The 27,676-nt window shown below is 45.4% G+C and overlaps 1 protein-coding gene across 6 annotated transcripts in view; it reads right to left on the reverse strand.

Moving 5' to 3' along the window:
* Nucleotides 1–1,634: 1,634 nt before the first annotated feature.
* auts2a (activator of transcription and developmental regulator AUTS2 a) overlaps nucleotides 1,635–27,676 on the reverse strand; it is a 320,293-nt gene continuing 294,251 nt past the window's right edge. For 3 of the 6 annotated variants that reach the window (XM_035535460.1, XM_035535457.1, XM_035535461.1), the window contains 13 exons: nucleotides 19,849–20,350; nucleotides 18,813–19,072; nucleotides 16,202–16,446; nucleotides 14,406–14,450; nucleotides 12,409–12,534; nucleotides 12,078–12,149; nucleotides 10,964–10,993; nucleotides 9,338–9,409; nucleotides 8,500–8,641; nucleotides 7,695–7,775; nucleotides 7,408–7,491; nucleotides 5,709–5,940; nucleotides 1,635–4,376 (listed from right to left, as the gene is read on the reverse strand). In XM_035535460.1, the coding sequence (XP_035391353.1) occupies nucleotides 3,179–4,376; nucleotides 5,709–5,940; nucleotides 7,408–7,491; nucleotides 7,695–7,775; nucleotides 8,500–8,641; nucleotides 9,338–9,409; nucleotides 10,964–10,993; nucleotides 12,078–12,149; nucleotides 12,409–12,534; nucleotides 14,406–14,450; nucleotides 16,202–16,446; nucleotides 18,813–19,072; nucleotides 19,849–20,350 (3,089 nt within the window). In that variant the 3' untranslated portion in view covers nucleotides 1,635–3,178. The remainder of the gene's footprint in view (nucleotides 4,377–5,708; nucleotides 5,941–7,407; nucleotides 7,492–7,694; nucleotides 7,776–8,499; nucleotides 8,642–9,337; nucleotides 9,410–10,963; nucleotides 10,994–12,077; nucleotides 12,150–12,408; nucleotides 12,535–14,405; nucleotides 14,451–16,201; nucleotides 16,447–18,812; nucleotides 19,073–19,848; nucleotides 20,351–27,676) is intronic. The other 3 variants (XM_035535462.1, XM_035535458.1, XM_035535459.1) reach the window with 2 other exon arrangements.

Below are 27,676 nucleotides of genomic sequence, written 5' to 3' on the forward strand. Positions count from 1 at the left end.
TTGGCAGGCATACCTGCCATTCAGTAGACTGCCAAGCAAGAGGATACTTCCTGGACACACTGCGGCCACTGAAGAAAGTATTTCTCTGTAACATTCCAAACCCATGGGTGCAGTCATGTATATGGTGCCTAGCTTACCATATAGGGATATTTCTATCTACAAGTTTTTTTCTGTATGGGAATGACAAGTGCCTAAACTATGCCTTCTTTCAAAGCTGGTCCACTGCAGGTTTCCCATGATGCTCAAACTCCTGAATGAGAGTGAATTATTATTTTTTGTTTGTTGTAGGCAAGTCTGTCTGGACAAGGGAGGACTATGTCAACAAAGATCCTCACACTCAAAATCTTTAAGGAATTTGGAAGATCAAAGAAACTTTCAAGAGTATGTTATTTAGATTTTGATGTTCTGGGAACTCTATCTTGATGTGTTTTGATTTCATGTGTATGCATTTTATTGAAGAGCTGTTTCATTCACTGTTGTTTAACACAACTGTAAACATACTTAATTATAATGGCAGGATCTCCTGTGCAATGTTAGGTGCACATTCATTTTAATATTGTGAAGTGCTTATACATTAACATGGTGTTAAGGTGGCAGCATAGGATATCTAGGTTACCTTGCTAAGCTCTTCACCATGTCACTTAATTCTGTCAAATGCATCCATGTAAATATATACTGTTAAGTGGTAGGTACAGTTACACAAGCACTTGAAGGATTCCTAAATCTTTTTGTGCGGGTGTCTCAAAGATGCACTCCACACTGATCCAAGCTCTGACACTGAGCAACTAGCAGCAGATAGTACTGCAGTCTCACGTGGGTTCACTCCACCAGGCACTTCAAATGGCACTAGAGGCGCACGTGAGTTCACTCCACCAGGCACTTCAGATGGTAGTGCAGGGCATCTCCAGCAAATACAAAGGGAGGAATTTGCAGATTTAAATATTAATGTATTCCAGGTTACCTTCTGAAATTTCTTAAGAGCTGTATTTTCCAATAATAGCTGAGTTGTCAGTGGAACGTAGCCTTATAGCTGAGGTTTTTACCATTTGAATTTGTCCTAAGTCTGTTCCTAAGCCTCGTTGTGGTGGATGGCATTGGGTGGGCTAATGACCTGTGGATCATGTCATTTGTTTTAAACTCCTGGTAGTCTCCCACGAAGAACAGGTCTGTGGTGAAGATCTGGACAAACATGAGCCATAAACCCTTATGATAATCTGATATTCTTTATCAGTTACCCTGTCTGAGAGGTTTACAGCCTGGAGGTAGTGTTCGTCGGTGAGTGAATGGGGGCCAAGCTGCTTATGTAACCCAGTCAGGCTCAGCCTGAAGAGGCAACAACAGAGAACCATGTGGGTCCAGCACTCGCAAGGTCCAGAGTAAGGGTGCCGTACAGTGCCCGTCAGGCACAGGGCAGGAGCTGAGGGCCCCAAGGGTTACAGACCCTGGCAGCAGAAGACGACTACCTTTTACATTTAATTTTCACTTATAACTAATAATCTGCTTGGAAAAAGTATTCTTGTGTAAGAGAAAATAGACTTTCTTCTCTATTCCACAAGAAAATTAAGAGGCAGGGTGTTGTCACGGTGTGTTTGTGAAAGATTTGCTCCTTTACATAATTAGTCAGAAACATTCCGGCAGAGAGAATTCACATTTTTTTAATAACATGGCACAATTTAAATAACACAAGTGTAACGGAGGAGCATGCCCAATGTCCAATCGCCTTACTGTTTTCTTCCTTTGTACATGATCTAGAAAGGACTTCAATTTTTACATACATGATAAACAGCAAAAAAGTTCTTGTTAACAATCTCTTTGCAATACATATTGACTACCCACTACTTCAGTGGACAATTTTTAGTGTTGGATAAAAATAAAAAAAAAACAAAAAAACAACCCCCCCAAAAAAAACAACCAACCAAAAAAACCCCACTGCACAACATTAGAATTTGACAGTTTTAAAGCACACATCTAAACTGTTAATGAACTACTAAAATATATCTCTGCTCATTAAAAACAAATGGTCTGAAGGTTTAGACTTTTGTCTTTTTAATTTTGTAGATAACTTAAGATAGCACTTTAATACACCATTGAACCAAGGGGAGCCGCTATTCTTGTTCCCAACACATCTTTAACCTCCTAGGCTTTAGGAAATGTCGTCTTGGTTCCGCTGTGTTCCCTTCAGAACAAGCTGTCCTTTAAAATCAGAAATGACTAACTTTCATGGAAAGACATAAGGGATCTGGTATCTGTCTGTATTTCTGAGAATAAATTATTTTGAATATGTATTTATAAGATTGTCTCCACAGGTTCACACAACTCCCAGTTGCATTAACATAACTAAACACAATAAGGAGTTTTCAGTGCGAGTTGAGATGTACTTCAGAAATTTGGTTTTTGTGCACATTTTATTTCTTTTAGATCTAGCTAAGATACAGCTGCAATTGAAATGGAGAGTCATACGTGTCTTGGCACTATAATTAAGGATGGGGTTCAGGTTGTATAAAGAATACAATTTTAAAGAGAAAATTCTGGCCCTCAAAGAAGGGTGTGTGAGGGGCAAACAGACAGAATGTAGGAGAGTCAAGGCATGAGTTGCATAGTTGAAAGGGTAAAAGAGGTTGTTGGAGAAATGTGAAACTTAAACACCATGCTGACTGAGCTAAAACCATTCTGCGAAAGAGAGCATTCTTAGTTTTGTTTATCGATTATGTACAATTGTTTAAAGTAAAGCTTTCATGACAGCTATTTGCATATTGGTACCTTCATTTTATCCTTAAGGAGTGATCACACTAACTATACAAATATCTACATTTTCCATCTTGCAGTGAATTAAAGTACCTGTACATTCCAAAAACTTGACTGTGTGGGGATGTCCTTGGTTTGCATTATACAGTTTCCTAATCGCTTGAGATCATCATCCAAATTAAAAATTCATAGACAAATTAGGATCAAACTGAATGAAATGGCAGGTAGAATTTCCACTTTTGTTTAGCAACTTTCTTCTTGTTTTTTTTTTTTTTACAAACAAAAAAACAAAAACAACCAACTAAAAAAAATAAATCACAAAAGATAATGAAGGTTCTGTACAGTTATAGTACATATTCTATAGCCCAATAACTAAGTGCTTGGTTATGTTTAGTCCATCAGGCACAAATCTTGGGCGCGTATGTGTCTGGTCTCACCGTGCCTCAATGTCTTTATGGGCGTGTGAGGGCGGTCTGTCTCTGACATCTGTGCTCAAAGGGGTGGTCCGTCTGGGAGAGGCTGCCCGAGTGCCGAGCGTTGGGATGAGGGGTGGTGGTGCACTGAGGGATGCAGTGGGCGGCGTTTTGTTCAGGATTCCGTTCTGATGGGCGGCTGCTGCAGCGACCGCAGCCGTAGAGGGGCTGACACGAGGGTAGTGCATGCTGGGTAACCCCGGCGCCATGAGGCCAGGGTGGGGAAGGTGTCCGTCTAGTGCAGCGTGGTGCATGGAGTGCAGGCGTCCGTGCTCGTAGTCCTCTCTGAGCATGTGCAGTCGCTCACGCTCCTCGAGGTGCGCCCTCTCATGCTCCCGCCTCTGCTCCAGAGTCAGCCCTTGAGAGCCGTCGCGATTGAAGTCATGTGGCTCGCGGTCCCGATAAGAGCGCTCCGCCTCGTAGAGCCGCGGCGTGGCCAGCCGGTGCAGGGGATCACTCCTCAGGAGCATGTCCCGGCCCAGCGGGTCCCGCCGGTGGATGTCCAGCCCTCTGTAGGGGTCCCTCATCGGGTCCCAGTGGAAGGCAGGGTAAGGAAACCTGTCCGCCCCGGGGATAGGGCTGATGCCCATGAAGGGGGCCACCATGCGAGTCCTCTCCAGGTTGCTGACGCTGTTCATGGGGTGTACCCCGGCCATGCCCGTGGGCACTCCCAGAGAGGGGGGTGGGTGGAGGCTGCCAGGGGGTGGAGGAGCGTGGGGGGTGGATCTCTGTTCCGGGGACCTGCCTGTAGCTCCGTCTGGCTCCTCTTTCCTCTCTTCCTTCACCTTCACCTCGCTGTTCTTCTTCTCGGCGCTGTCGCCGCTCATCCCGCCGTTCATCCTCTCCAGGCCTGCTGGCCTCACGTACGGCGACGCCGTCGCCCGATTGGCCGGCTTGTCCTCGGACGTACGCCCGTCCGAGATGATGGCTGTGCCTTTGTCGTCATGGTGATTCTCCTTCGGCTTGTGCTCGTCCGCGCTGGGATCTTTCCAGTCGGACAGCTCCTTTTCCCGCTCTCGCTCTTTGTGTTTGTCTTTGTCCCGCGGCTCGCTGGGTACAAACTGGCTGCGGGGGGCATCGGACGTCCGGCCCAGCAGGGTGAGGGGGTTGATGGGGGCTGGAGAAGGGTGGCTCGGATGCCGCTTGTCCACAGCATCTCTGTCAGCAGATGAAACAAGCATGTCTCCATTAGCAGCAGATAAAACACCTCACACACTTAAAACAGAAGAAAGTGAAGCAACTGCTGCTTATAAAGAGATTTAATAAATAAATAAATAAAAAAATCACCACAGTGTGTTTACTTTAAGTCTATTCATATTTCGGCAACTCAGTTTCTTCCTCTTAATTATAAAATCGGATAATGAACTTTCTTTCATTGATATAAATGTTTTATATCGCTAATGCATCACCTAAAATGCACCACTAAAACATCACATAATACAATGCTGCTGTAACTGAGTGCCAATAGCTCCCTCTTGTGGAGAATCTTGGGCCTGGTAAATGCGTGTTAGTATGTGAGCAAGTCAGTGACTAGTTTTGAGGACTACATTTCAGTAGTACTTCAGCACTGCAGTTCTACTTAAGGCACGTCACTATGCACATTTGTGTACCAATTGTGTATAATTGTGTTTGATTTGGTTCCTGGGCTTCTCTGTCTATGCACCAGATGATTCCCTCTTAAATATTTACCCTTTTTCATAATTTAAGTGATTTTGTTATTTTTTGAAGAACAAAATGTCACCTGATTTTTTAGGGATATTTTAACTTTGCATTTACCTGATTGTTAGCGTGTAAACACAAGGCCAATTAAAAAGATGTAGCACACACACACACGCGCGCACACACACGCACGCGCACGCGCGCACACACACGCACGCACGCACACATGCTTCCTTCACATCTGTGGCGTGTGTGCTACAGTTACATGTGCTGTGCCTGTCCTACCACAACTTGGCATTCAGCATTGAAATAAACAATTCTATAATAAAACAACACTTACCAACTGAATGTTTGTTCTTAGCCCCATTATCATCATACAGAATTGCTAGATCATGATGGTGTGTTTGGCATTCTGTATTTTTAATTGTTAATTAACTGAGTAATATTCCAAATATTAATAAAACAAATACTAGCTATGCCAGTGGATGGTCATATCCATAATGTATTTGACGTGACACATATGTATCAATCAATACACTGATCTAATCAATATTTTCATTATAAGGATTTTTTAAATATACAAATCACTACACCTCATTTTCAATGCCCGCAGCATTGAATATACCTTGCATTTACATATTCATGTATATGTTGTGACTGCAAACAAATTTGCGCCTGTGACATCCTGCCGGTGTGGTTTTCCACCCTTTCAATAATGCACACAAACACAGCTCCCCCTTGTGGAGAATCGTCACATTGCAAGGCTGCGAATGAATTAAAGTCTCCCGACACAGAAATGAAATTACGATGCAGTTACTGAAGGAAGCTCACCGATCTTTGTCCTCTTTACCAATGGAAGAGTCCCTCTTGTCCGAGTCTCTGTCCCGGTCCCTTTCATGGGAGCTGACGGAGGTGCTGCGTTCGGAGTCTCCGGGTTTCAGCCAGGGAGGTGGGGTGGGGAAAGATGGGGGTGTGCGGTGCAGCCTGTTCCAAGGCTCATGGCCAGCACCAAAGTGCTGCTGGACGTTGGTGGAGTCCTTATGCCCGAAGACAGAGTTCGGAGCTGAAAGGTGGAGGCGACAAAATACCATCATCACTGGTCACAGCACAAAGGTCAATGTCATATCACTGGTCACAGCACAAAGGTCAATGTCATATCACTGGTCACAGCACCAAAGGTCAACGTCACACCATCACTGGTCACAGCACCAAAGGTCAACGTCACATCACTGGTCACAGCACAAAGGTCAATGTCATATCACTGGTCACAGCACAAAAGGTCAGCATCACATCATACTATTAAAGGTCGTCTTTACTTTTATACCTCTTTTAATTCTGAAATATCCAAGGCCTTAATGTCCATGTATTACAGAAGACAACAATAATAAGTAAGTGACATTCTCCGACTGCTTATCTGATAAGAACACAGGTGTCTATATTCTGAACAATTATAAAAACATGAACTAAGCCCCATGTATGGCTAGCACGCGTCTTACTATCCTGTATGGCTAGCATGTCTTATTCTGGCATGTATGTTCGCTCTTCTACACAGTCCTTCATGTCAATGAGCTACAGATGAATAATGGCACCACAGAAATGAGAGCCAGTCTTATGTTTGCACACGACAGGTTTGGTTGGTGTTTGCACACACACTGAAATGTGTTCATGCCAACCATGCTTTACATAAATAAAATGCTTTTTTTTCTCCCGCAACCCCAAAATACAAACTTAGAAATAAACTGCAAGTAGTTATGACAGTAAAGTCCCTTCGCACATTAAAAGTACATCAAGGCAGAGGGATGGGCTTTGTGCTTGAGGCCATGTTATAGGCACGCCTCCCAGATTAAACTTAAACCTAATTTAAACAGTTCCTAATGCTGATTTATCACTGGTGCCACAATTAGGCCAAGACCAGGCTTAAGCTAGTCAGAGCAGTGAGCAGTATGTCTGTGAAATGAGGCATGGATAAGCCCTTTCTGGAAAACTGGAAATTACATTCCATCAGGGCGGGGCTCCCAGATGACCATTTGTTATCATGTTACCATGGTGTTACCATGGTGTTGTGTTAAACTTTCGAAGAAGGAAAAGGACCTTTTATCATAAGAATGCGTGTTTCTGAGTTATTGGATTTAACGGAACGGCGGGAACAGCATGACAGAGCGCTTCCTGTAGATTTAAGGCTCCATGGATTTGGTCAGGTTTTGGTAGGATTTGGTTCGTAGTGGCACAGAAAAAGCGTTTAAATCCCGACATGCCTCCATTTATGACATGGCTCCTCATGTTTGCTTAGTAGCTAATTGTATTTTTTGTTAATTAACTAATTGTATAATTGATTAATTGTATGATTAAGGTTTTTGAGTAATTGATTATTTGCATGATTAAAGTATTGGACTAATTGATAAATTGGAGGTTTAAGGTAATTGACTAAATGATGAATTGAGTGATTAAGGTATCTGACCAACTGATTAATTGGGTGTTTGAGGTATTTGATTAATTAAGTAATTGGGGGATTAAGGTGTTTGACACTCACTAAGCGCTGGGTTTCCCAGGCCCCCGAAGGCTGTACTGCTTAACGCGCCGAGACCTCCAAACGATGGTGGTCTGTTGAAGGGCTCTGCAGGAGCATGGAGAGAGTCCACACATCACACAGCATTAAGGATCCTTCAACTGCTGCACGACTTCACAGACATGACATCAAGCATCCTACAGTTCCAGTCTATCTGCTAGACCTTCCACGCTCACTCTTCACACACAGATCAATCTGGCAACGCGTCCCAGGCGGGTGGTCAGTGGCAGAGCACAGTCGGAATGCCGTACCCAAGTGAGGTGCCGGCGTCAGGAAGGTGGTGGCGTGAGGTGGAGGCGGTCCGAATGGAGCGGCGGAGGGATGCGCGGAACCTTCAGCAGACGGAAGAGGAAAAGCTCCATGAGTGTGCTTGCTTTCCAACACAGAAAACACTTGGGAATATCATTCGCACACACACGCTTCTATGTACAGATCCATTAAAGTCAAGAGTATAAACGATGCTTAATAGTTCATCAAAAAACAACCTCCATCAAAACAAATTTCACTTTTGAGAAAAATTGGTATTTCATATTTCAAATATATGATCAATATATATTCAAATACACATCTTTCAAATAGTATATTCTTCAAAACTCATTACCAGAAAAACAAAGAACTAAGAAAGGAAAGTTGCCAGCTCCTGTGATTTAACCCTCACTGGCAGCGCTTATTAATGGCTGAGTACTTCCATATGTTACACATGAGAATGCACCTAAGGGCACTGCACATGAATTAGTGGGGGGACACAGCATCACGCCACATGTTAAAAGACGTGTTTACTGACAGTTGTGTGTTTTTAGTGACAGGCCCAAAATTCAAGTTAAAGTCAGCTTGGCAATTTTGGGTGTGTTGACCAGAGAGAAAATATTTTCAAAGACTTCAGTGGATTGCTGCAGCATATGAATCTGAAATGGTGATGGTATTTATAATAAAATCTTCTGACTGGCAAGTATTTGATTCTATTTAGGATGTGTTAACTCACAAGTATGCAGGGTTGAATTCTAATTCTGGCACCTCTGTGGGGAGGAAATCTACCTAGCCTAAAACCTTACTCACTCGCTGCTGAGAAAAGCGTGGCGGGTCGTGCCAAATCGTGGGGGTGGTGGATTGCGCCAAAGAGACTGGGACCTGGGGGCCGACTCAGGAATTCTGGCTTGAGACCAAAATCCAGCTTGTGAGGATCGACCTGCATCTGCTGCTGGAGAATTCCAGACAAAGGAGGGCGGGAGAGTGAAAGAGAGAAAAACACTTCAATTATATAATTTACTAAGCTCTTATACTCCTTAAGTAATATATCAACACATCTAATTACTTACACATGTTCGGCACCAAAGAATAGTGGCTTATGGGGTTTCTGCCACTGTATCACATATTGTGATATGCAGTACAGCTAAAAACCAGCATTAGCGAGCACCTTGAAGACAGATTTTAGTTCATGTTTTTGTGTCCTTTATCTCTGTAGATGTGTGTCAGAGAAAACAACAGTCTGAATGAGATTAGAGACAGTGCGCTTCAGGCACGCGTGGCGATGCGTTTGCTGGGTGTAACCTTCCTTTACGTCTTTAGCCTCATATCATCAGTGCAAAACTTGGACACCAAATATATGCTGGTAGATTGGAGAAACAGCAAACTGTGAACATTAAAATGTGCATATCTTCCATTTATGACATGCAAATAAAATGAGAAAAGTTTATGGCTATGTGTAAGTGATTCTGGAAACTGTACATGTGTCAAAAGAGAATTTAATAATGTCTGGTCAACAGTGATAAGCACATATAACAGTGAATTACTGCCATCCAGTCTTACTGTAGGAAATGAGTTTCAGGCCGTTTGTCTGAACTGTGCTGCATTACCGCTACTGTGCAGTATCTTTCAGTATACTGTATTCACTCACCTTTCCTTTTTGTTGGTGGTGATAGATTTGCCAGGCAATATGGACATGCATGGCACACCATTTCCCTGGTTTCTGAGAAAAGGAATATTTTATTAGATTAATTTCAAAATTAAACACATTCTTTGATTTAAACATTGCCTTGTAATGCTGTAAACTTGTAATATGTATAGCAGGTGGACATAACCTACAGTTCAGATGATTGATATTTTTAAAGGATATTTAACCAAAAAATGAACAGCGAACCCCTCACAATAGATGTTTCTGAATTAGCAAAACAAAATTTGTTGTAACTAAACTGTAATGTACCACCGTCTTCCGAACAGATGTTCTATTCTGTGCTACACACAGATGTTCTATTCTGTGCTACTAATGTTTGTTTGTAGCAAGTCAGCTGTAACTAGTGTAGAACAAACTGACTCCAGCACCTATATGGCATAAGCAATGCTGTGTGAAACTACAGGGTGAAAACACAAGCTGTTGTCTCACACACACACACACACACACACACACTCACACTCACACACACACACTACTGCATAATACTCAATACTCCCATTTACTCAGCACTCCTATATACTCAATAACCTACAAAAATAACTCAAACATAAAAAAATGTTTTAGGCAAAGAAAGTCAAAGTAATGAACTAAATATTATCCTGTATCCTTGTAAGGTGACCTGTGACCTCAGTGTAGGGGCCTTTGAGGGTCTCTGTACCAGGTGCAGAGTGGTGAAAAAGTGTTTAAAAGCATGAAGATGTACTTATTCAATAATGTTTCTGTGGGTAACACAAAGAGAATCTCTTATTTTAGTTATAATGGTACCAAACTCTAACCGGTATAAGAGCTGAATATAAATTTGCATAATGGTAAATAATGCATGATTTGGACAATAAATGATGGAAACCAAAGATCAGCAGGTAAAAAAGTAAACTGTATAAATCGTCCTTGAAAAAGTGTATAAAAGTAAACTCTTCTACCCCTCACACTTTCGCCAGACGCTTTAAATGAATGTTTATCTTTAACAAGCCAGGTATTCTCACTGACTCATTCTGAAGTCTGCATCTTTATTTGCTATTTGGAATTATAACAACAACCCCCTCTTAATACCCAATAGTGCTTAATACCCACTTATACTCAATATTCCTCTATACTTAATAGTCCATATATACCCAATACTCATAAAAAGTCAGTAGCCCTGTATACTCAATACTGAAAAAAATAATATTAACCGTTCAATAACTGTTCAATAATATTCTTGTTTGATAGCAGTTTTCTGGCACTCTCGCTCATGTATATTTTTGGGTGACGGGCCATTTTGTGATGCTCTTAGTTCTAACTTAAACATTTTGCACATTTTACGTTTGTTTTATAGCTACAATATTCTGATAATCTGATTGGTCAGAATATTTCCCCATTCCAATTTTCTCCATTTTTAATATTGATTTGTGTTATAGCCCTTTTCAGTTGGACTTCTAAAAAATGAAAGCTCAATTATCTTAATCTCAATTAAGATTAAAATCTAAATCCATAGACCTATAAAAGGACTTCTGACATTTTTCCATATCGCCCTGCCCTAGTATGACCAGATGTTCACACAGGCAAATGACTCTCATAAAACACACTTACCCTGAGCATGGGCCGGAATGGATCTGTCAGCTAGAGAGAGAGAGCATGCGTGCAAAAGGAAAGAGAGAGAGAGTGAGAATGCTCACAAAGCTATCACTTAACACATTTTGCCATCATTGCTTCATTACTGCCTAAGATTCAATGCAATGATTATGGTCCATTCTTAACTAAAACATTTGATTTTCTGTGTTTCTTGGCCTAGTCAATGCACAACAATCTGTACAAATACACAAGACTGAACTAGAAAAGTACTTCACGTTGCCTTGTAAAAAATGAGCACAGGGTTGTCTGTCCAGAAATGTCAAGTGTTAGTCTAAAAGTTTAAAAAGTGTTAGAGTTTAGAGAATTTGTGAAAGGAAGGTGAGATGAAATCAACGAGAGCACTCTTAGTAATAAGTGGCATACATGTGACACTCGTAGATATGTAGATCTGAGCTGCCCAATTTACTGAAGATGCTTAAAATCACACACATTAAAAAAGTAGTGAAATCAATGAAAAGTGAAGCAGACTGCTAAGAGAGTTCAGATCTGGAGATGTAAAAACATGAGGACATTCGACTGTTGAAGCTGCTGCACATTGGGGCATTTCACTGGAAGACTGTTACTGCCGGCTCAGACACTCGAATAGACTGCGCCCTAATGATGCCAAGCCAGTCAACTATTCTGCAGCTGTGGACATTTAGGGCTCATTTAACTGGCTTTGTAAAACCAGCACATAATTGGTTTGAAAAACTTTAAAGTCTAGTTATTAAGTTGCCATGAGAAGGCCATTTTGAATTATTTTGTTCTTTTCAAGGTTTTGATTAAAAGGCTGAAAATACACAGGCCTGAAGGAGGAGCAGTATTAAAATCTTAGCAGTATTAGACTTTAAACTATTATAATCTTACCAGTATTACAATTTAAACAGTATTAGAATATTAAAAGGTCTGGGTAAGAGGCTATACATCATTTGTATAAAATCTGACGGTTGCAGTCAAATTTGAATACAATTGTTTCACAACTAGACATACAGAGCATGGTTGACCATTTAGAAATGTTTGGCTAGCCTAATGATTTATGCGTTTGTTTGTCTGTCTGTCTGTCTGTCTGTCTGTCTGTGTGTGTGTGTCATACCCGTGGGTCTTTCTGAAGAAGTGTGTGCGGGACAGCTCCAGGTCTGGCTGCCACATCTAATGGATTTGTGGTCTGGAAGACACACACACCACAATAAGGAAAACAGTGAGACCCACGCCTCATGTTTACTAACAAAGATACCGAGAGCGTAATCTTGGAGAGATGGAAAATTAGCTGGAATCTCATCATAAACACCTTAGCTTGTCTCTAAGCATAAACATGACACGTCGCTGGTCTCGAGTCCTAGTTTTACATTTATCCAAATCATTTTAGTTTGTAAAATGGCACTACTGTGGATTCTAACAATCCATATTCCAGCGTTCCCGTTTACCTTGGGCTGGAACGCTCCTTGGAGCGAGCTGAAGGGCCCTGTGGGTGGGATGACGGGTGGAATTCCGGGCACCGGTGGGATGACGGGCGGAATACCGGGTACCGGAGGCGGATACGAGTGGAAAAGCTGAGAGGGAAAAACAAACATTCATTGTTTACAAAATGTAAGTCCTCATTTTGGGTCATTTCTTTTCTTTTGTTTAATTATCTTTAGGTCAATTCATACATAGAACAAGAATACAATTCTGTAAATCAGGTATTACTGAAATTAAACAGTAACATGAATAAATAAGTGATTCCATGAGAAAATAAATGGATGATGGACAAACAAGGCACATTTGTTGGCATGGCAAACTTATTGTTACATTGGTTTGCCATTATTATTATTTCCCTAAACACAATTTTTCATAAGCATAGTTTGTGAACAAAGTTTATATTGGCTTGGCAAAAAGGTGAAATTAGGAAAGCACAAAACTTTCCCAAACTTCTGAGTTGTCTATTTAGCCACCCTCTGTGTCACTTATTTACAGACAGCCCCTATTCTGGCATCTTAAACCCACCAAATCTGCTTCCAATTATATTCAGTGTAGGTTAAGTGCAGGTTATCAATACCTATTGGATATTATTGGAATGACCCCTGAAGTGGTGTCTTTACGCTCTTTATGCTCTAGAGGGCGCTGTTCTCTCTGCAGCACTGTGGTACTCTTACTTGGGCAGTTGTGCAATGAGGCAAACGGTGTCCGTTGCAAAATAGATCAAATAAACTCACCCTCCAACTGTGCACCCTCCCATCTTCCCACCACACTGCTTCCACTTCTGATTACTTTTAAGCATGTGCGAATTATTAGGTAGAAATAACGACGTGTTGACACAAGCCGCACAAATGCACATCAACAGAACAAGTTGTCCTGTTCTGTCCCTCAAAAACCCTGCTTACCACAGAAACCCGTGTCTACTACATCTCCTACATGCCAGCGACGCCCAACAGAAAGATTTATTTTCTGACATAAAGCAGATCATTTCATTCCAGATACCTTTCTGAATTTACAAAAATTGCTATGCTTCATTCATTTTCACAAGCCTTTATAACCCCCAATGTTTCTGCTTTGCATATCCCTGGGGTGGCAATTTAAACTTTATTCACAGATTTTATTTTCTAGTAAGAACACTGAACTCTGCTCCAGCTGCATGAAGGGTGTTTAAGCACTTACATTTATGGCATTTATCTGACACTTTTATCCAGAGAGACTTACAATTATGACTGAGTACAACTTGAGTAATTGAGGGTCTTGCTCAGGGACCCAACAGTGGCAACTTGGCAGTGGTGGGACTTGAACCAGCAACCTTCTGATTACAAGTCAAGTACCTTCACCACTGAGTGACTGCTGCATACTTGCGCCCACGCACACTGCCCACGGCTGACGACTCTGCCGATTCTCCTGACGTACTCTTTAAACTGTAACCACTTCACTTATTCATGCATGACCATCAACTAATGCTAAAAAAGAAATCAGAAACTAATAAAGAAGAAAAAAAAAAAAAAAAGATCTTTTACAACTAGAAATACAATCATTTGAAATGCAAATTGTCATCAAGAACTGAAATGGAAAGAAATGAATAATCATAACCCTTTAAGCTGAGAGATGCTTTAAAGCAACGGAGGGATGGAGGGTTAGTTTTCAGATGAATGAGCAAGAAGCTTAGAGTGCTGGAGTTGCGGAGCAAACGCAAAGATCAGACCCATAAAGAAATGCGGATGGCTTTTAGATGGCTTATTACCGGCTCTGTCTGGGTGGAACAAAACAACAACAGATAATGGAACCCTTTGATGGGAGGAAACTGTTGTAACAAGAGCATATGCTGTAATGCCTTAAACTGCCTGAAAATAACAGTCTAAGACACAACTGAGCATGCGGCAGGGCTCTCGCAATACGCCAGCGAGAAGACACGATCGGTTAAATGATAGACACTGTGGAGTACAAACACTGGTTCACTCACGCTGTGTCTGTAGAAGGGGTCGACTTTCGTAGGATATTTGTCAAACTGTGGAGGAAGAGAGACAGACCTGAGCAGACAAAGTCTTTCAACCTCAAACATGTAAGTCAACGCAGCACACCAACACCTAAAACACACACTCAGGAAGACGCATCTCGTAAATCCTAGGTTAACAAAACACCTGAAGCCGGCGTTAATGACAGCTGGTAGACGCGCGTTTCTGACGCGTCACCTCTCCGCAAGGTGCTAGCGTTCTGTTCACCAGGATAGCAACTTCCGACGGGGAAGCCCTCCGCATGCGGCAGTCTTATCGAAGCATGTTATTGAGAGTGGTCACAGAGAGGCCGCTGATCACATAAAAGCAGCGATTTTAAAAGTGGCTGGAGTGCTCTAATTTGGATCCAGAGAGAACGTTCCTCCGCTCGCATATAAACGCGGCGGCTCTTCAACCGGTTTTTAATGCCCTCGTTAGGGAGCACAGAGGCCCGTGAGTGGGTGTGTCTGTGCTCACGAACTGGCCCCCGACGCCTGCCACGCCGGAGGCCGCATCAAACCCCCCTCCACGCCCCAAACGATGTCATTAAACCCGGAATGAATATACGTGCGTTAAGTTCTCGAGGCTTGGCAGGAGTCTAAACACAAAGCTGGTGGCCACGCCTGTTAGCTTTGAACTAACTGCGCTAAGCAGAGGGCATGGGAGAAAAAAACACAAGAAAGATCTGTAACAAAGAAAAGTCTCATTGTGGCCAAAGCGGAACACATGGTTGCGATTGAGACCGCGGGAGCTGCGCAAATGTCTTTGAGCTCAGCCTTAACCACTGAACTGCACATGTCTGTACACCCTCACACACATTCCTGCTCATCAAAGACTTTTCACGAGAGCATAATCACATTCTAGGCATTGGCATGCACATGCTCGACTAAAGACATTACATGAAATATTCAAACAATCACACCCACCCACAATCACTGACAGAACTACAGACCCTTACGCCAAACCAAAATGGAACTAACACTTTGTTACTTCAAGTCCAGAAACAAAACAGCAATTCAAATAACCTAATTTGTTAATCATTTTAAATAAGTATTTAATTCTTCTGTAGACATTAATAAATGCTATAATTTAATATTAAACTGCAAAATTATGTAGTAGCCCATCAATGGATCCAGTATGGGTTTTTTCCCCTCTACCCAGACACTCGGGTCATTCATAAAATTTGCCCTGCTATGTTTCTCCCAAACCACACTTGCTGTTAGAACTGTGCCAGACTTCCCCGGTATGCAAATGAGCTTTCCCAGCATTCAGCACCTTTAGTCAGACCGGTTTAAGCAAACCATGGTGCAGAATTTGTGGTTCTAGACTTGATATTGATATAAGATCCCTCCTATGTGCCAATCCATTTATAAAGCACTCACTTAAACTGCAGCATTCATTACTGAATCTATATACCAGTAATACATTTTAAGCAGTCATTAACAAACCATTACATAAAGATCAAGTTGCTATTTATAAGGGACTTGTATATAATAAAGTGTTACCAAAATGGTCAGTTATCATTGCATAATAATTCCATCTTTATAGACCAGTGGTATTCAAATCTGAGTCCTCCAGTTCCGGGATTTCCACCCTACTTTCATCTAGGACTCAGGTGTGAGGTTACATTAATCATTTAATCAAGAGATGACAAAATCCTGGACCGGATTTGGTCCAGTAGTGAATACCACTGTTATAGACATTCCCGCCCCGGGCAACTGTTTTTTTTTTTATCCCCCCAGAGTTGCGTTCTACTTATCCTCACATTTCGGCCCGTGGTACGCACCATAGGAGGTGCAGGCGTTGGCATGATGGTGTGGGGGAAAGGTGTGAAGGTGTGTTGGTGTGTGTGTTGGTGTGTGTGCTGGTGTTGGTGTTGGTGCTGGTGCTGGTGTTGGTGCTGGTGGAACTCCGTGCGCAGATAGGGAGGAGGACCCAGAGATGCTCCGCGGTCCGCACTCTGAGAAGCCAGGAAACGCGTGTTCAGCTCCTGCCGGAGGAGATCTTGCTCTGGAGGACGACAAGGGACAACGGAGTGCTGCTGTTAGAAGACAATGACCAAAGGTGTTGGAGTAGACTTCCTGTTTCTTGGCTATGTCCAAAAACCCCCAAAACAAAACCAATCGGTTATATTAGCCAAATACGGTACAAGGTGGCAGAAAGAACCTGCATGGTTGAAAGCTTTTCATAGTCTTAAAGAAATTTGACTGTAATGGTTTATGCTTAAATTGGTTTCTAAGACAAGTATAAATAGTGGAAGTTAATCATCTATTTATGAATTAATGCAAAGGAAAAAAATGTAATCTGTTTAAATTGCGCCCGGAACAAATAATTTTCATTCATAGTTTTCATAGTCCATCACCCTACAAGACAGTTACAAAACAGTGATACAAGAAGGAACATTGAATATGTACCCATGCGCAAGCTCTGGGGAGACATGACGCAGTATTATACAACCCCTGTTCCAAAAGGCCTGAACTGTAAATTTTACATAATACAGTATTTGATGTTTTGACAATATTCCCCCCAAACCTGATGGTTGCAACATGCTCCACAGAAATTGGGACACACAAGTGTTTATTGTTGCGTAACGTTACTTCTCCTTTAAAAGACACAAATTAGGCATTTGCCCGTGGAACACACCAGTTCATTAAGTTTAAGTGGAGGTTGCACGGTCATGGCCAAGACCCCTGAGTGGGAGCTGAGGGTAGCGGTTTGGGACAGACGCACCAGGGCTTCTCTGCTCACACCAATGACCCCATCACCCTGAAGAGCACTGAGCAGAGATGATGATGAAGGATTTTCTCCCATTCTTCCATCACACAGGTGAGGACTGTCCAGAAGCCACACAACTTACTTCTGTTGCCATGCCGGGGATATGCGAATCTGGGCAGGACACGCTTTGGTGTTCTGGATGGCACAGGTTTTTCAGTGTTCTGGTTTTTCGGTAGTAATAGTGCCATCGCAGACAGGCCCGTTATCTGTGCCATGGGAAGTGACCAAGCCCCCTACTATGACAGAAGCTGGACTTTGTTTATTTTGGACCTGATGCCAACACCTTAGACAGACCTTGCCAGCTTTGGCCTACAGAGCCCAGTGTGCAGTTTTTGTTTCAATACAAAGTACATTTACAAAGTACTGCTTTCAGTGTTCATCTGAATTTCTCTGAACTTTCCAACTTCTCTGCAAGTGCTGTGATATACAGTATCTAGTGTTTATTAATGAGTGAAAGGTGCATCTGTGCACTGGCTAGGACACAACATCTGATCTCTCCAAGCAGCAGTTACGTGCTACTGTGAAGGCAAGTGGCAGGTTAGGGTTAACACGCAGGGTGTCCGCTGTAGTTACTGAAGGAAAAGTCATCCTTGTGTCTGCTGCTGCTGGCTTTGGTCTGACAGGAGACTTCGAGAAAGTTCTTATCCAGGTGAAAGGGCCAGGCTCTGATTTCAGGAGCATGCTTTGCGACTCTGCCTTCTGAAGTACTGGCGCGGTACATGCGGCAATCCTCTTTGCAGTCCTGACTGAGCGCTGGAGTTTGTCTTATTCCTGTAATGTAGGCGGTGAGGAGGTGGCACGTTGAACCTTCAGCTGTCTCCAAATTATCATCCTCTCCTGTTCCCTCTTGGCAGTGAAGATCGTCTTCTCCTCCCACATCGGCTCCTTAGATATAGCGGTGCCCAGGAACTTAACTGACTCCTCAGATGAAACCACAGCACCATTTGTACGTGGGGTTTGAGGAGGGGGGGGCAGTCTAAAGCGCACCAGCAGCAGTCTTTAACGTACTGAGCATTAGGTGCTTACAACTCCACCAGGAGTCTTTCCTTTAGACAGACTTGGCGACTTTGGTTTTGAAGATGAGCACAAGGGTATCATCTGTAAACATTTAAATCTTTACACACAGCTCTTTGGAGGTCACTGGGGGATCCTGATCCGCACCTCTGCCGAGGTCGGGGGCTCTTGGGTGTATTTTCAGCCCCACCTGCTTGCCCCTGTCTGTCCTCCGCTGACAGATGGGCTCTGGCACAGTCAACTGCGGGTCCGGCGTGACGAAGCTCTGTGAGCCGAAGAGAACTCTCGCGACGGTGAGAACGACTGCCGGGGAAGAGCGGGGCGGGGCGAGGCGAGGCTAACGGGCAGCTAACGAATTCTGCATGCTAACAGATGGGCTCTAGCCTCCAATTCAACGACTGCAACATTCGTACATTTGGCAGGGCCTCAAAAGACACTCCTATTAATTCTGGAAATATACTTTTAGGTTTTCGCCGGCTACTGAGGTTCTACGTTCCACTCGTTCAGAAGACAAGGGATCCCAGAGCGAGCGAGAACGTCACACGGACAGCCCCGCACACACACAGCAGGGAAGGTGGCAGTGTTACCTGAGTAGGCGGTGCCGGCTGTGTGTCCTGGCACAGGCAGGGCGTTGGAGGTCAGCGGAGGTGGAGGTGGCAAGGCGGTGGGTGGAGCAAACATATTGGGGTGGTGAGACTGTGTGGAGCGCTGCAGGGAGGGGGGGAAGGAGTGGGGTGCGCTGGGGTTCGCTGGCAGGGGGAATGACGACGACGCCCCAGAGGGGGCAGCTTGGTGGTGGGGGCCTGGGGTGGGCCCGTGGGGCTTCCCTGGGGTACTGCTCCGGCTACTGCTGGGACAGAGGGGGGGGGGGGGGGGGGGGGAGAGGGGGAGAGAGAGAGAGAGAGAGAGAGAGAGAGAGAGAGAGAGAGAGAGAGAGAGAGAGAGGGGGGGGGGGAGAGAGAGAACACGAGTTGAATAGACAGGAGAGAGGGAGAGAGAGAGAGAGAGAGAGAGAGCGGGGGAAGAGAGAGAGAGAGAGAGGGGGAGAGAGGGGGAAGAGAGAGAGAGAGAGAGGGGGAGAGAGAGAGAGAGAACACGAGTTGAATAGACAGGAGAGAGGGAGAGAGAGAAAGAACACGAGTTGAATAGACAGGAGAGAGGGAGAGAGAGAAAGAGGGGACTTTTATTGTCAGTTCAGATTTCTGCTACAAGCAAACAAGATTAACTGAAAATGACTTCAGAATTTGACCAAGCCTCTTATAAGGACACATTATGGAGTGGATTATCAATGCTTGGAATCCCATAGCTCTCTTCCTCACACGCTCAGTAGTAGCAGAACAAGAAGTTTTGGTTTACTGTGGGTTCGAGCTTTTCGTAACAATCGAGGAGAGCAAAGAAAAAAAACATGCCAGCTTTTGATTTACAGCGAACAAAAAACACGAAACATTTGGTATAGGAACATCCTCCATGCACATGCACACCCACACACAGATACCAGCACATACCAGAGGTTTGGACTGCAGTATAAAATACAGAAACCATAAACATGTCAATTTAAAAATATACCAACAACAAAAGCCTTAAATTACGTTCGAGGCCAGTCTGGGGTCGCGCCATACTCACCGCAGGCCGTTGACGGCGACGCTGCTGCCGTAGGCAGAAAGCGGGCGTGACAGACAGCGGGACAGCAGCTGGTGTTGCGGCGGCTGGCCGTGACTCTGCTGGGCGGGTAACAGAGGCGAGGCCCGATGGTGGCTTATTCCTGGGGCAGGGGGCAGGAGCTCGGGCCGGCTCAGGGCAGCCTGGGAAGGCTTGTCGCCCTGGGCGAGAGGCAGGGCGACAGACAGAGTGGCCCGCCGAGGCGGACGCTCTGGTCGGGATAGCGGGGTCTGGGCGGAGCTGGTGGGCGTGCGCGAGGGTGGGGGGAGGGGCCGGCTCGGCAGCGGCGGGGCGAGGCGGGGGGGCTGAGGGGGCGTGGCCCGGGCGGACGGCCCCAGAGACGGGGGCGTGGCCAGTGAGCTGTCCTGACTCTTCTCCTGGCTGCGCTCTAAGCCTGAGACCTTGGGCACGACCAGACCGTGCAGATCCTGAGAGGCGTTGATGGACAGAGTATGAGCAGCAAAATCTGAGTGAGACAGTCAGAGACAGACAGAGTTTATTACCAACGGGCAGAAACGGACGCTGTACAGACCGTTATATATACTCATGGACACCAGCACGGCAGCATACCATCATGTGAATTTAATTGTCACGACACATGATCAGAACAGGGTGTTACTACGGTCATAGCTAAACACTAACATTTTTGCAGTGGGTTACTGTGGGAGATGTCAACTTTTGTTTTTATTCAAAGGCTAGCGAGTTAACTACTAGGTTGTGAATTACATTTTTTTTTTTTATTCTTGTATATATTTCATGTTTGGTTGGGGTGAGTTACTGAAATCTCACCTCACTCGTCACACTGCAACAGTAAACGGAGCAACGTGACAGGATGTGTTATGGTGGGAACACAGTCACAAGACGGTGAAAAGTAACTGCGAATAATACGCAAAATATTCCACTGATGAAGTCTATTTTATGAAACTACTGAGGAAATGCTTAGATATTACAAACTGAAACTCTGACAAAGAGAACAGACCAGAACTTCAGTGCAAAGACACTGAAATAAATCCAACATATGAAATTCTAAATCATAAACTTGAAGTGAACTCTGGAGGAGCTGAAATGACAACAGAGAGTAATTTCAGAGAAAAGAGTGAAATAAACCAGAGTTGGTTACTGAGCCTCCGAGAATTAAGAGCTACGACATGTCATAATAAGCACATACTACTCTGGGTAATGCCGCGCCCCGTCACCTGCTTCTTCCCTGTGTATCCGTGGGAACACATCCCCCTCTATATTACTTCTTCCAGAGTCATGCACAGATCAGCCTCCAGATATCACCCATCATGAGGTTTGTGTCTGAGCCCAAAGCCGGGTGATATCCAAGCAGGTCCCGTGGGCCTCTTCACACAGCCTCCCCCGTCGAGCCCATCCCAGGGAGACCGAGCTGAGAGCTGCAAAGTTTTCCACGGAACATAACCGTGTTACGTAGCCATACCGAGAGCTTCCGGAGGCTCTGCCAGACAAAGATCAATAAGGTCGAAGTGTGAATAGGTCCCCCGGGCACGGAGTGCGGCATCAGACACCTGCCACCCAACCCAGGAAAGGCTACACACGCACCTTGACCAGGTAGAGGTTCACTTTCTCTCTGGCTTCAGCATGCATACACGATATGATTTATGGCATGTTATGAAGGCACACTGACACACAAGGACGCTGGGGTCATGAAACTGAAGAATGTTCCAGTTAAATGGGCGGAAGTGAGCGCGTGTCTTCTGACCCACAAATATCCACAGTGTCCTTAAAAACTGGCGCGCCGGCCAACAAACTAACGGGGCAAAAACAATCCCCCTTGGCACCAAACTCCCACGTTTACGACGCCGTTCCGCAGAGCTCGGGAGTCGTAAAGCAGAAATCCCCCGTCTCCGTTATCGGCGTGCAGCGCAGAGACGGAGGTGGCGTGAAGCACTAAAGGCAGGCGAGGAAACACCCGTCGGGCCCATCTCATGCCGTTCAGCAATGGAGAGGTTTTTAGTTCCGTGAGTGCCCAGGAATGCTCGCCTCATACATGTTGTGTTTTGACAGCCCTGTACTTCCTCATGCCTGATCAGAGCCTCGGCGGACACACCTGGCAGAGGACTTGAGAGCTGAACTGTCAGGTTGGATAAGCTACATCGCTGCCAGCGTTAGCAACACACTAACCACAGAATATAATATTAGTAACGGCAGGGTATTCATCGTTGTTGTCAAAAACGTAGATGAAAAACAGGTCAAGCACTCTAAACTCACAAAAGGAAAAGCAAACCGTAATGCCGTGATAAACTGGCTGGTGACATCACGGCTGCAGGGCGACAATTAGAGGTGGAGGTGTGTTTGGAGAAATGACTGAGGCTTGAAATAAACACACACACACACACACACACACACACACACACACACACGCACGCTCGCTGTAGCTTTGGGGACTGAGTGTGTGCATCTATGACACTATTGATGACAAGAGTAAGCCAGTTGAATATGGAAAGTGAGGAAGGTAGAGAGAGCGAGAGAGAGAGAGAGCGAGAGAGAGAGAGAGCGCGAGAGCGAGAGCACCCATCCAGTGGTCAGACGCGTTTCCAGGTGGCTAAAACACGCTCTGTTTCTGCCTCTTTCTCACGCGTGTGCCTACCCCTTAACCTCCCTCTGTCTCTGAGTCTCCAGTTCCGCAGACCTTCCTCATCTCCCCCCTTCAGACAACACACATTCTTCATTATCAACACAAATCGAGGGGCTTCTTTAATTATGGAGTGGCGTAATCGACCCCTCACATACACACAATTACACTTACCCCATCCGCCTGTCAATCACAGAATCTACATCTACTGACACGCATGCACATGGTGATGGAGGAGCAGAAAGGTCTAGTTAAACTGCCCAGCAAAACAGGCCAGAAAATTCTCTTTATTGCCATGTGATCAATGAAGTAAAACAGACGCAGGGCTGTGCGTTAATGTTTCCCGCAAATATCAGAACAGGAAAAAAAATGTGATCTGAGTGACTTTGCCTGAGGCGCGATACAGGATATGACATATGATATGATGTGGTGTGGATGCCAGGGCCAGACAGCCGGTTGGAGCGCTTCAGAACCGGCTCTTCTCCTGTGAGCGGCAGTTCTGCATGTGGGGATGCCTCTCTGAACAACGAGAGCAGAAGAGGAGAGCTCGGCTGGCCAGAGCTGACAGGAGGATGACAGAAATGCAAATAAGCATTCCACCAGCGCCGCAAACTGTTAAAACATATCAGAACCCCCAACCGTCCGAACCTGGATCTGCGAAATCCACGAAATCCAACACCATAGTGGGCACAGGCTTGCCGAACTCAGAAAGCCGCAGACCGGAATAACGCTGACGATCTGATTGAATTTTGATTTCTGTTGCCATCTGAGGACGATGATGGGGTCAAGATTTGGCTTAGACAGCCATGAATCCATGGACCCATCGTGCCTTGTGTCAACAGCTCAGGCTGCCGGTGGTGTTATAGTGGTGTGGGGAGCGTTTTCCGGGCACTCACTGGGTCTCCTAAATGACTACTGAGCATCGTTCGGATGCCACAGCCTTCCTGAGAATTACTGCTAACTGGCTGAGTCGCTTTTACGCGCATAATTCTCCCATTTTATAACAGCCACTTGCAGCATGAGAATGGCCAACGTCACAACGCACAAGTCACATCCAACTGTCCCTGAGCAGGACAAATAAGTCTCCTGTGGACTCTTCAGACGTCCGGTCTGAATCCGACGCAGTACCGCTGGAACCTGGTGGACCAGGAGACGAAGTACAGCATGGAGGCGGTCTAGAGAAAATGTGTCCGTAACCATCCGAGGATCAAGGCGGTGCTTTTAAACACCCCGTAATTCGTTGCCGTTTACGGAGGGTTTCATCCAATTAAATGCAAGGCGACTTCCTCACATTCACATTTGAGCAGAGAAGAAAGGAGTCTTTTCAAGTTGAAAGTGTTTCTCCTCCACATGTTCCTGCCGTTTTAAAATATCTGACTTCAAAACTAAAAAAGAAAAACAAAGAAGAAAAACAAAGCCATCCATCTAGTTTAGTGTGGAGAGAAGTTTGTGGGTTTTGGCATGTTGTGATTTAAAGCGCTGGCAGGACTCCATTTAAAGGCCCTTTCTTACAGACCAAGTGGCCCCTGGCTGAGAACTCTTGTGTGAGCAAGAATGTGGCCCCCCCCCCCGTTTCCATCCTGAACTAATCTAGAACTCCAGCAGCCCTTCTCTTCTCCAGAGCTGCTCTGCTGTTCTCCCTCACGGCTCGCTCGCCCTCGTCAGGAGCTCTGATTAGAAGGAATATTTACTCAGCCTTTGGTAAGGTGTTGGAATTGGAACTCCATTTCGCTGTGGAGGGCCTCGAGCACAACGGGGCTGCGTGTGGAGTTTAACTGATGTGGGCCGAGCAAACAGTGAGACTTTTCCGTCAGCGGCCGCAGCGTCTGCGTGTTTGAGTGAGACTACCAGTGCAACCGCACTGAGCTCAGAAGATCCATTTCCTGACAAAACTGGATGCAGTGCATGAGTGAAGGTCTGCCAGTCTCTCTCTCTCTCTCTCTCTCTCTCTCTCTCTCAAACCCACACACACCATTTTGGATCAACTGTGTGGGAGCAACTGGATGTGTAAGTTATCAACAAGGCCTGTGAGTGTGTGTCACGTTACAGTGAGAAGGACATCCGAGCGCGCTTGCTAGTCACGCCTGTACTGCTCCTGTCCTAAAGGAGGCTTATCTCACCCCAGGCCTCATCAACCCTGCAGCGCTGTGTGTGTGTGTGTGTGTGTGTGCGCGCGCACGCTGCCTAAGGCTCGTCTCCGCACACAGTCCGAGTAGCGAAGGCTGCTCTCCTGACAGAGAGCACGCGGGTGCGGCCCTTCCGTCAGGGAAGCTCAGCGCGGACCCTCAGCCTTCCAGTACGACCCACGTCTCTCCGAATCCGCCAGTGCACGTGCTGTTCTGCCCTCCCTGTCCGGTGTAATTGTGCAGGTTAAATGCCGTCACGACTCCATCTGCTGCGGTGGCGCCACGCGCGGCCCATAGGAGACCGCAGACACTAGCCTGCCTCTGACAAAGGACGGACACCGGCAATCTCATTGAAAAATAATCAAACATTCTTACAAATATCCAGACACGGAGAGCAAACACGGACCTGCGTCTCTCTGCCACTCGCACGCACGCAGGGACACAAATACAGATCTGGTGTACCTGCACAAGGAATTTAAAGCTACCTGCAAAAACAGAAAAGGCTGTACACTTATAGTAGCAAATCCCTGCCACACCTCTGGTGGTGGCCGAGCAAGAGCGCCAGGACTCACGGGGTCGAGGTGAAGGCGGAACACAGTCCTGCAGACTCCAAAGCCCACTGCCTCCTGCAGAAGGCACACGCCACCTGTGCTGATCTGGGCACTCAGGTGTGGAGATGGGTGTGGGTGTGTGTTCACCAACACTCTCCTGCCCTCTTCCTCCACGGTTCGTCTTTTGCTCGGTACGAGCTCGCAGAAGCTTTTCTTGCTCTGCCTCATGCTTGAGAGTAAAGAGCCATGCACTACGGTTGTCTTAACCTCTGCAAATCACCATATAAAAACAGATATAGTTTTAATTTCAACCGTTATTTAATCGAAAAGGAAATGTGGTCAGAAAATACATTACACTGCCAGTTCGACAAGCTTTCAAAGAAAAGTGTCTGAAAAAGTGGTCGTCGTCACTAAGAGAGCTATAATGTACGCAGCTTTGGTGGTTTCCTGCCAGACCCAGTCGTTCCCGTACAGCTAAATTGCATGGTGCTCTATTTAAAGGGAGTGCTATTTAAAGAGACCCACCTAACTGACAAAAAAAAAACAAAAAAACACGATGCTTTCTGCCAGTCCAAAAATACTGGCACACAACTTAAAGCAAGCATGACAGCACTGGATAGGCACAGAGCTCCACCCAGCTCCACCCAGCTCCACCCAGCTGTCAGCATGCACCACCCACCAGCGTTTGCTGCCTTGTCATGTGCTCCATCCTGTGCGGTGCAAAAATGACAACCCCCCCCCCCCCCACTACCTGTGGTTGGGGGTTTATCCGGGGAGGGGGGGGGGTTGTCAGGTGGCTTTACCTGTGTGTGTGTGTGTGTGTGTGTGTGTGTGTGTGTGTGTGTTTGAGTAAAAAGGGTGGATCAGCAGGCTATGGAGAATTAGGGCTTTGAGAAATAAGAAGTCATAATTAAGATGTCAAACCAAGGTGTTCGTTTTCAGTCCCACGGTGTGAGGGTGTCTTTCTCTCCCCCGTCTGGATACCACCGTGTTTCAGACGCTTTTAAACACCATCGTGGAGGACGAGAGAGAAAGATGGACATCCAAGAACCAGTTCATCTCTCTCTCTAGAGGACATTGTGAATGTGTTCAGGGTGCATGCAGCTCAGAGCATCTTGTCCAACCAGACAGTCAAGTGCATGGTAGAAAGGCACCAAAACCATAACACACACACAAGCACACAACAGCTTCCTCTCAGAGGAACTAAAGACACTGTATAACCTTCCCAAACTGGCATTGACTAGTTGGATCAGCCTGGGTAATGTCCTCTCATTACCACGAGTCATGTTTCAGTCAACGGGGATTAGCAGGGCGGATGTTGCGCGTCTGTTAATGAAGATTAGGTGTACTGGGTTGCAGTTTATTAGAAACTCTTGCCTTTCCCGGAGACTTTGCCATACATCTCTAAGTAATAGAATGTTACACGGTAACAAAAGGCAGCTGTCTGTAGTAGCAGGACTTTGGGTAAAAGCTGGTTTTGGATTAGTTCCAGGCCGGCGCGAGGCTCTTCTGGACCCGGCCAGGGCCGGTATCAGCTGCAGAACGGAAAAGAATGTTTATCTGAAATGTCTGAAGGTCCAATGGAGAGGGAATAGGAAGGTATAAAAGTACAGGAGACGAGACAAGAGGGAACGTAACCCGACACACTCGAGACGTGACGGTTTGGAGTTGGGTTACTGTAGGAACAAAGCCGACTCTGTACGGAAAGGTCCTGTGAGGGGAGGCCGGGAGCCAGCTACCCTCTCTCTCCCCAGACAAACACTACTCACCGACACAACGATCAACACCAATCACTCAAACGCAGACTCGCGCTGGGACTTCTGTAGGACGGATTTAAATCAGCTTTTGGACAGAGGAAGCGGCCAGTTTGTGTATACCTAAGAGACGTGATTCTGCACGTTATATGTGCGTGCACGTGTCTGAGAATGTCCGTATCCCTCCCCCTACATGGCGTCCCCAAACCCAAGCACCCAAGTCCATCTGAAAGATCTGGTTTAGGATGTCACTTTTTGGACTATAACTTGACACGTGGGGATAAAACTCCATTTAAACATGAAATCAAATAGCGGTCGCAATGGCTGGGGTAATCCGGACCAGATGGCCACAATGTTCTGGACGGGATAGTGCTTCTGACGGCTTACACAACCACAGCCCAAGTCTGGAATCTCCCCCAAAACGCGAGCGATGGTGATAAAATGGAACATTTCACAGTTCATTAGCCTGTATTTATATGAAGGCGCACACAGACTTTTCCCTGCAGTAACATAGTTCTCTTCAGTGACCGCAGGAGAGCTCTTCAGAAGTGTGGCTCCAGGAATGTGGAGGTCCCCCAAAACAGCCCTCCGATGTTTAAAGCATTCAGCAGCCTCAGCACATCATCTGTCCAGAGCAGGGCAGACAAAAACCAGTTGGCCTTCCAAGTAACAGTGGCAAAGAGAAAGCGCTTTCATTTATTTATACATCTTTATGAAGGATGTGTGTGTGCGAGTTTGTGAAAAACAAGAAAAAAAAAAAAAAAA

The sequence above is a fragment of the Electrophorus electricus genome, chromosome 17 (genome assembly GCF_013358815.1).
Source record: "Electrophorus electricus isolate fEleEle1 chromosome 17, fEleEle1.pri, whole genome shotgun sequence".
NCBI lineage: Eukaryota > Metazoa > Chordata > Actinopteri > Gymnotiformes > Gymnotidae > Electrophorus > Electrophorus electricus.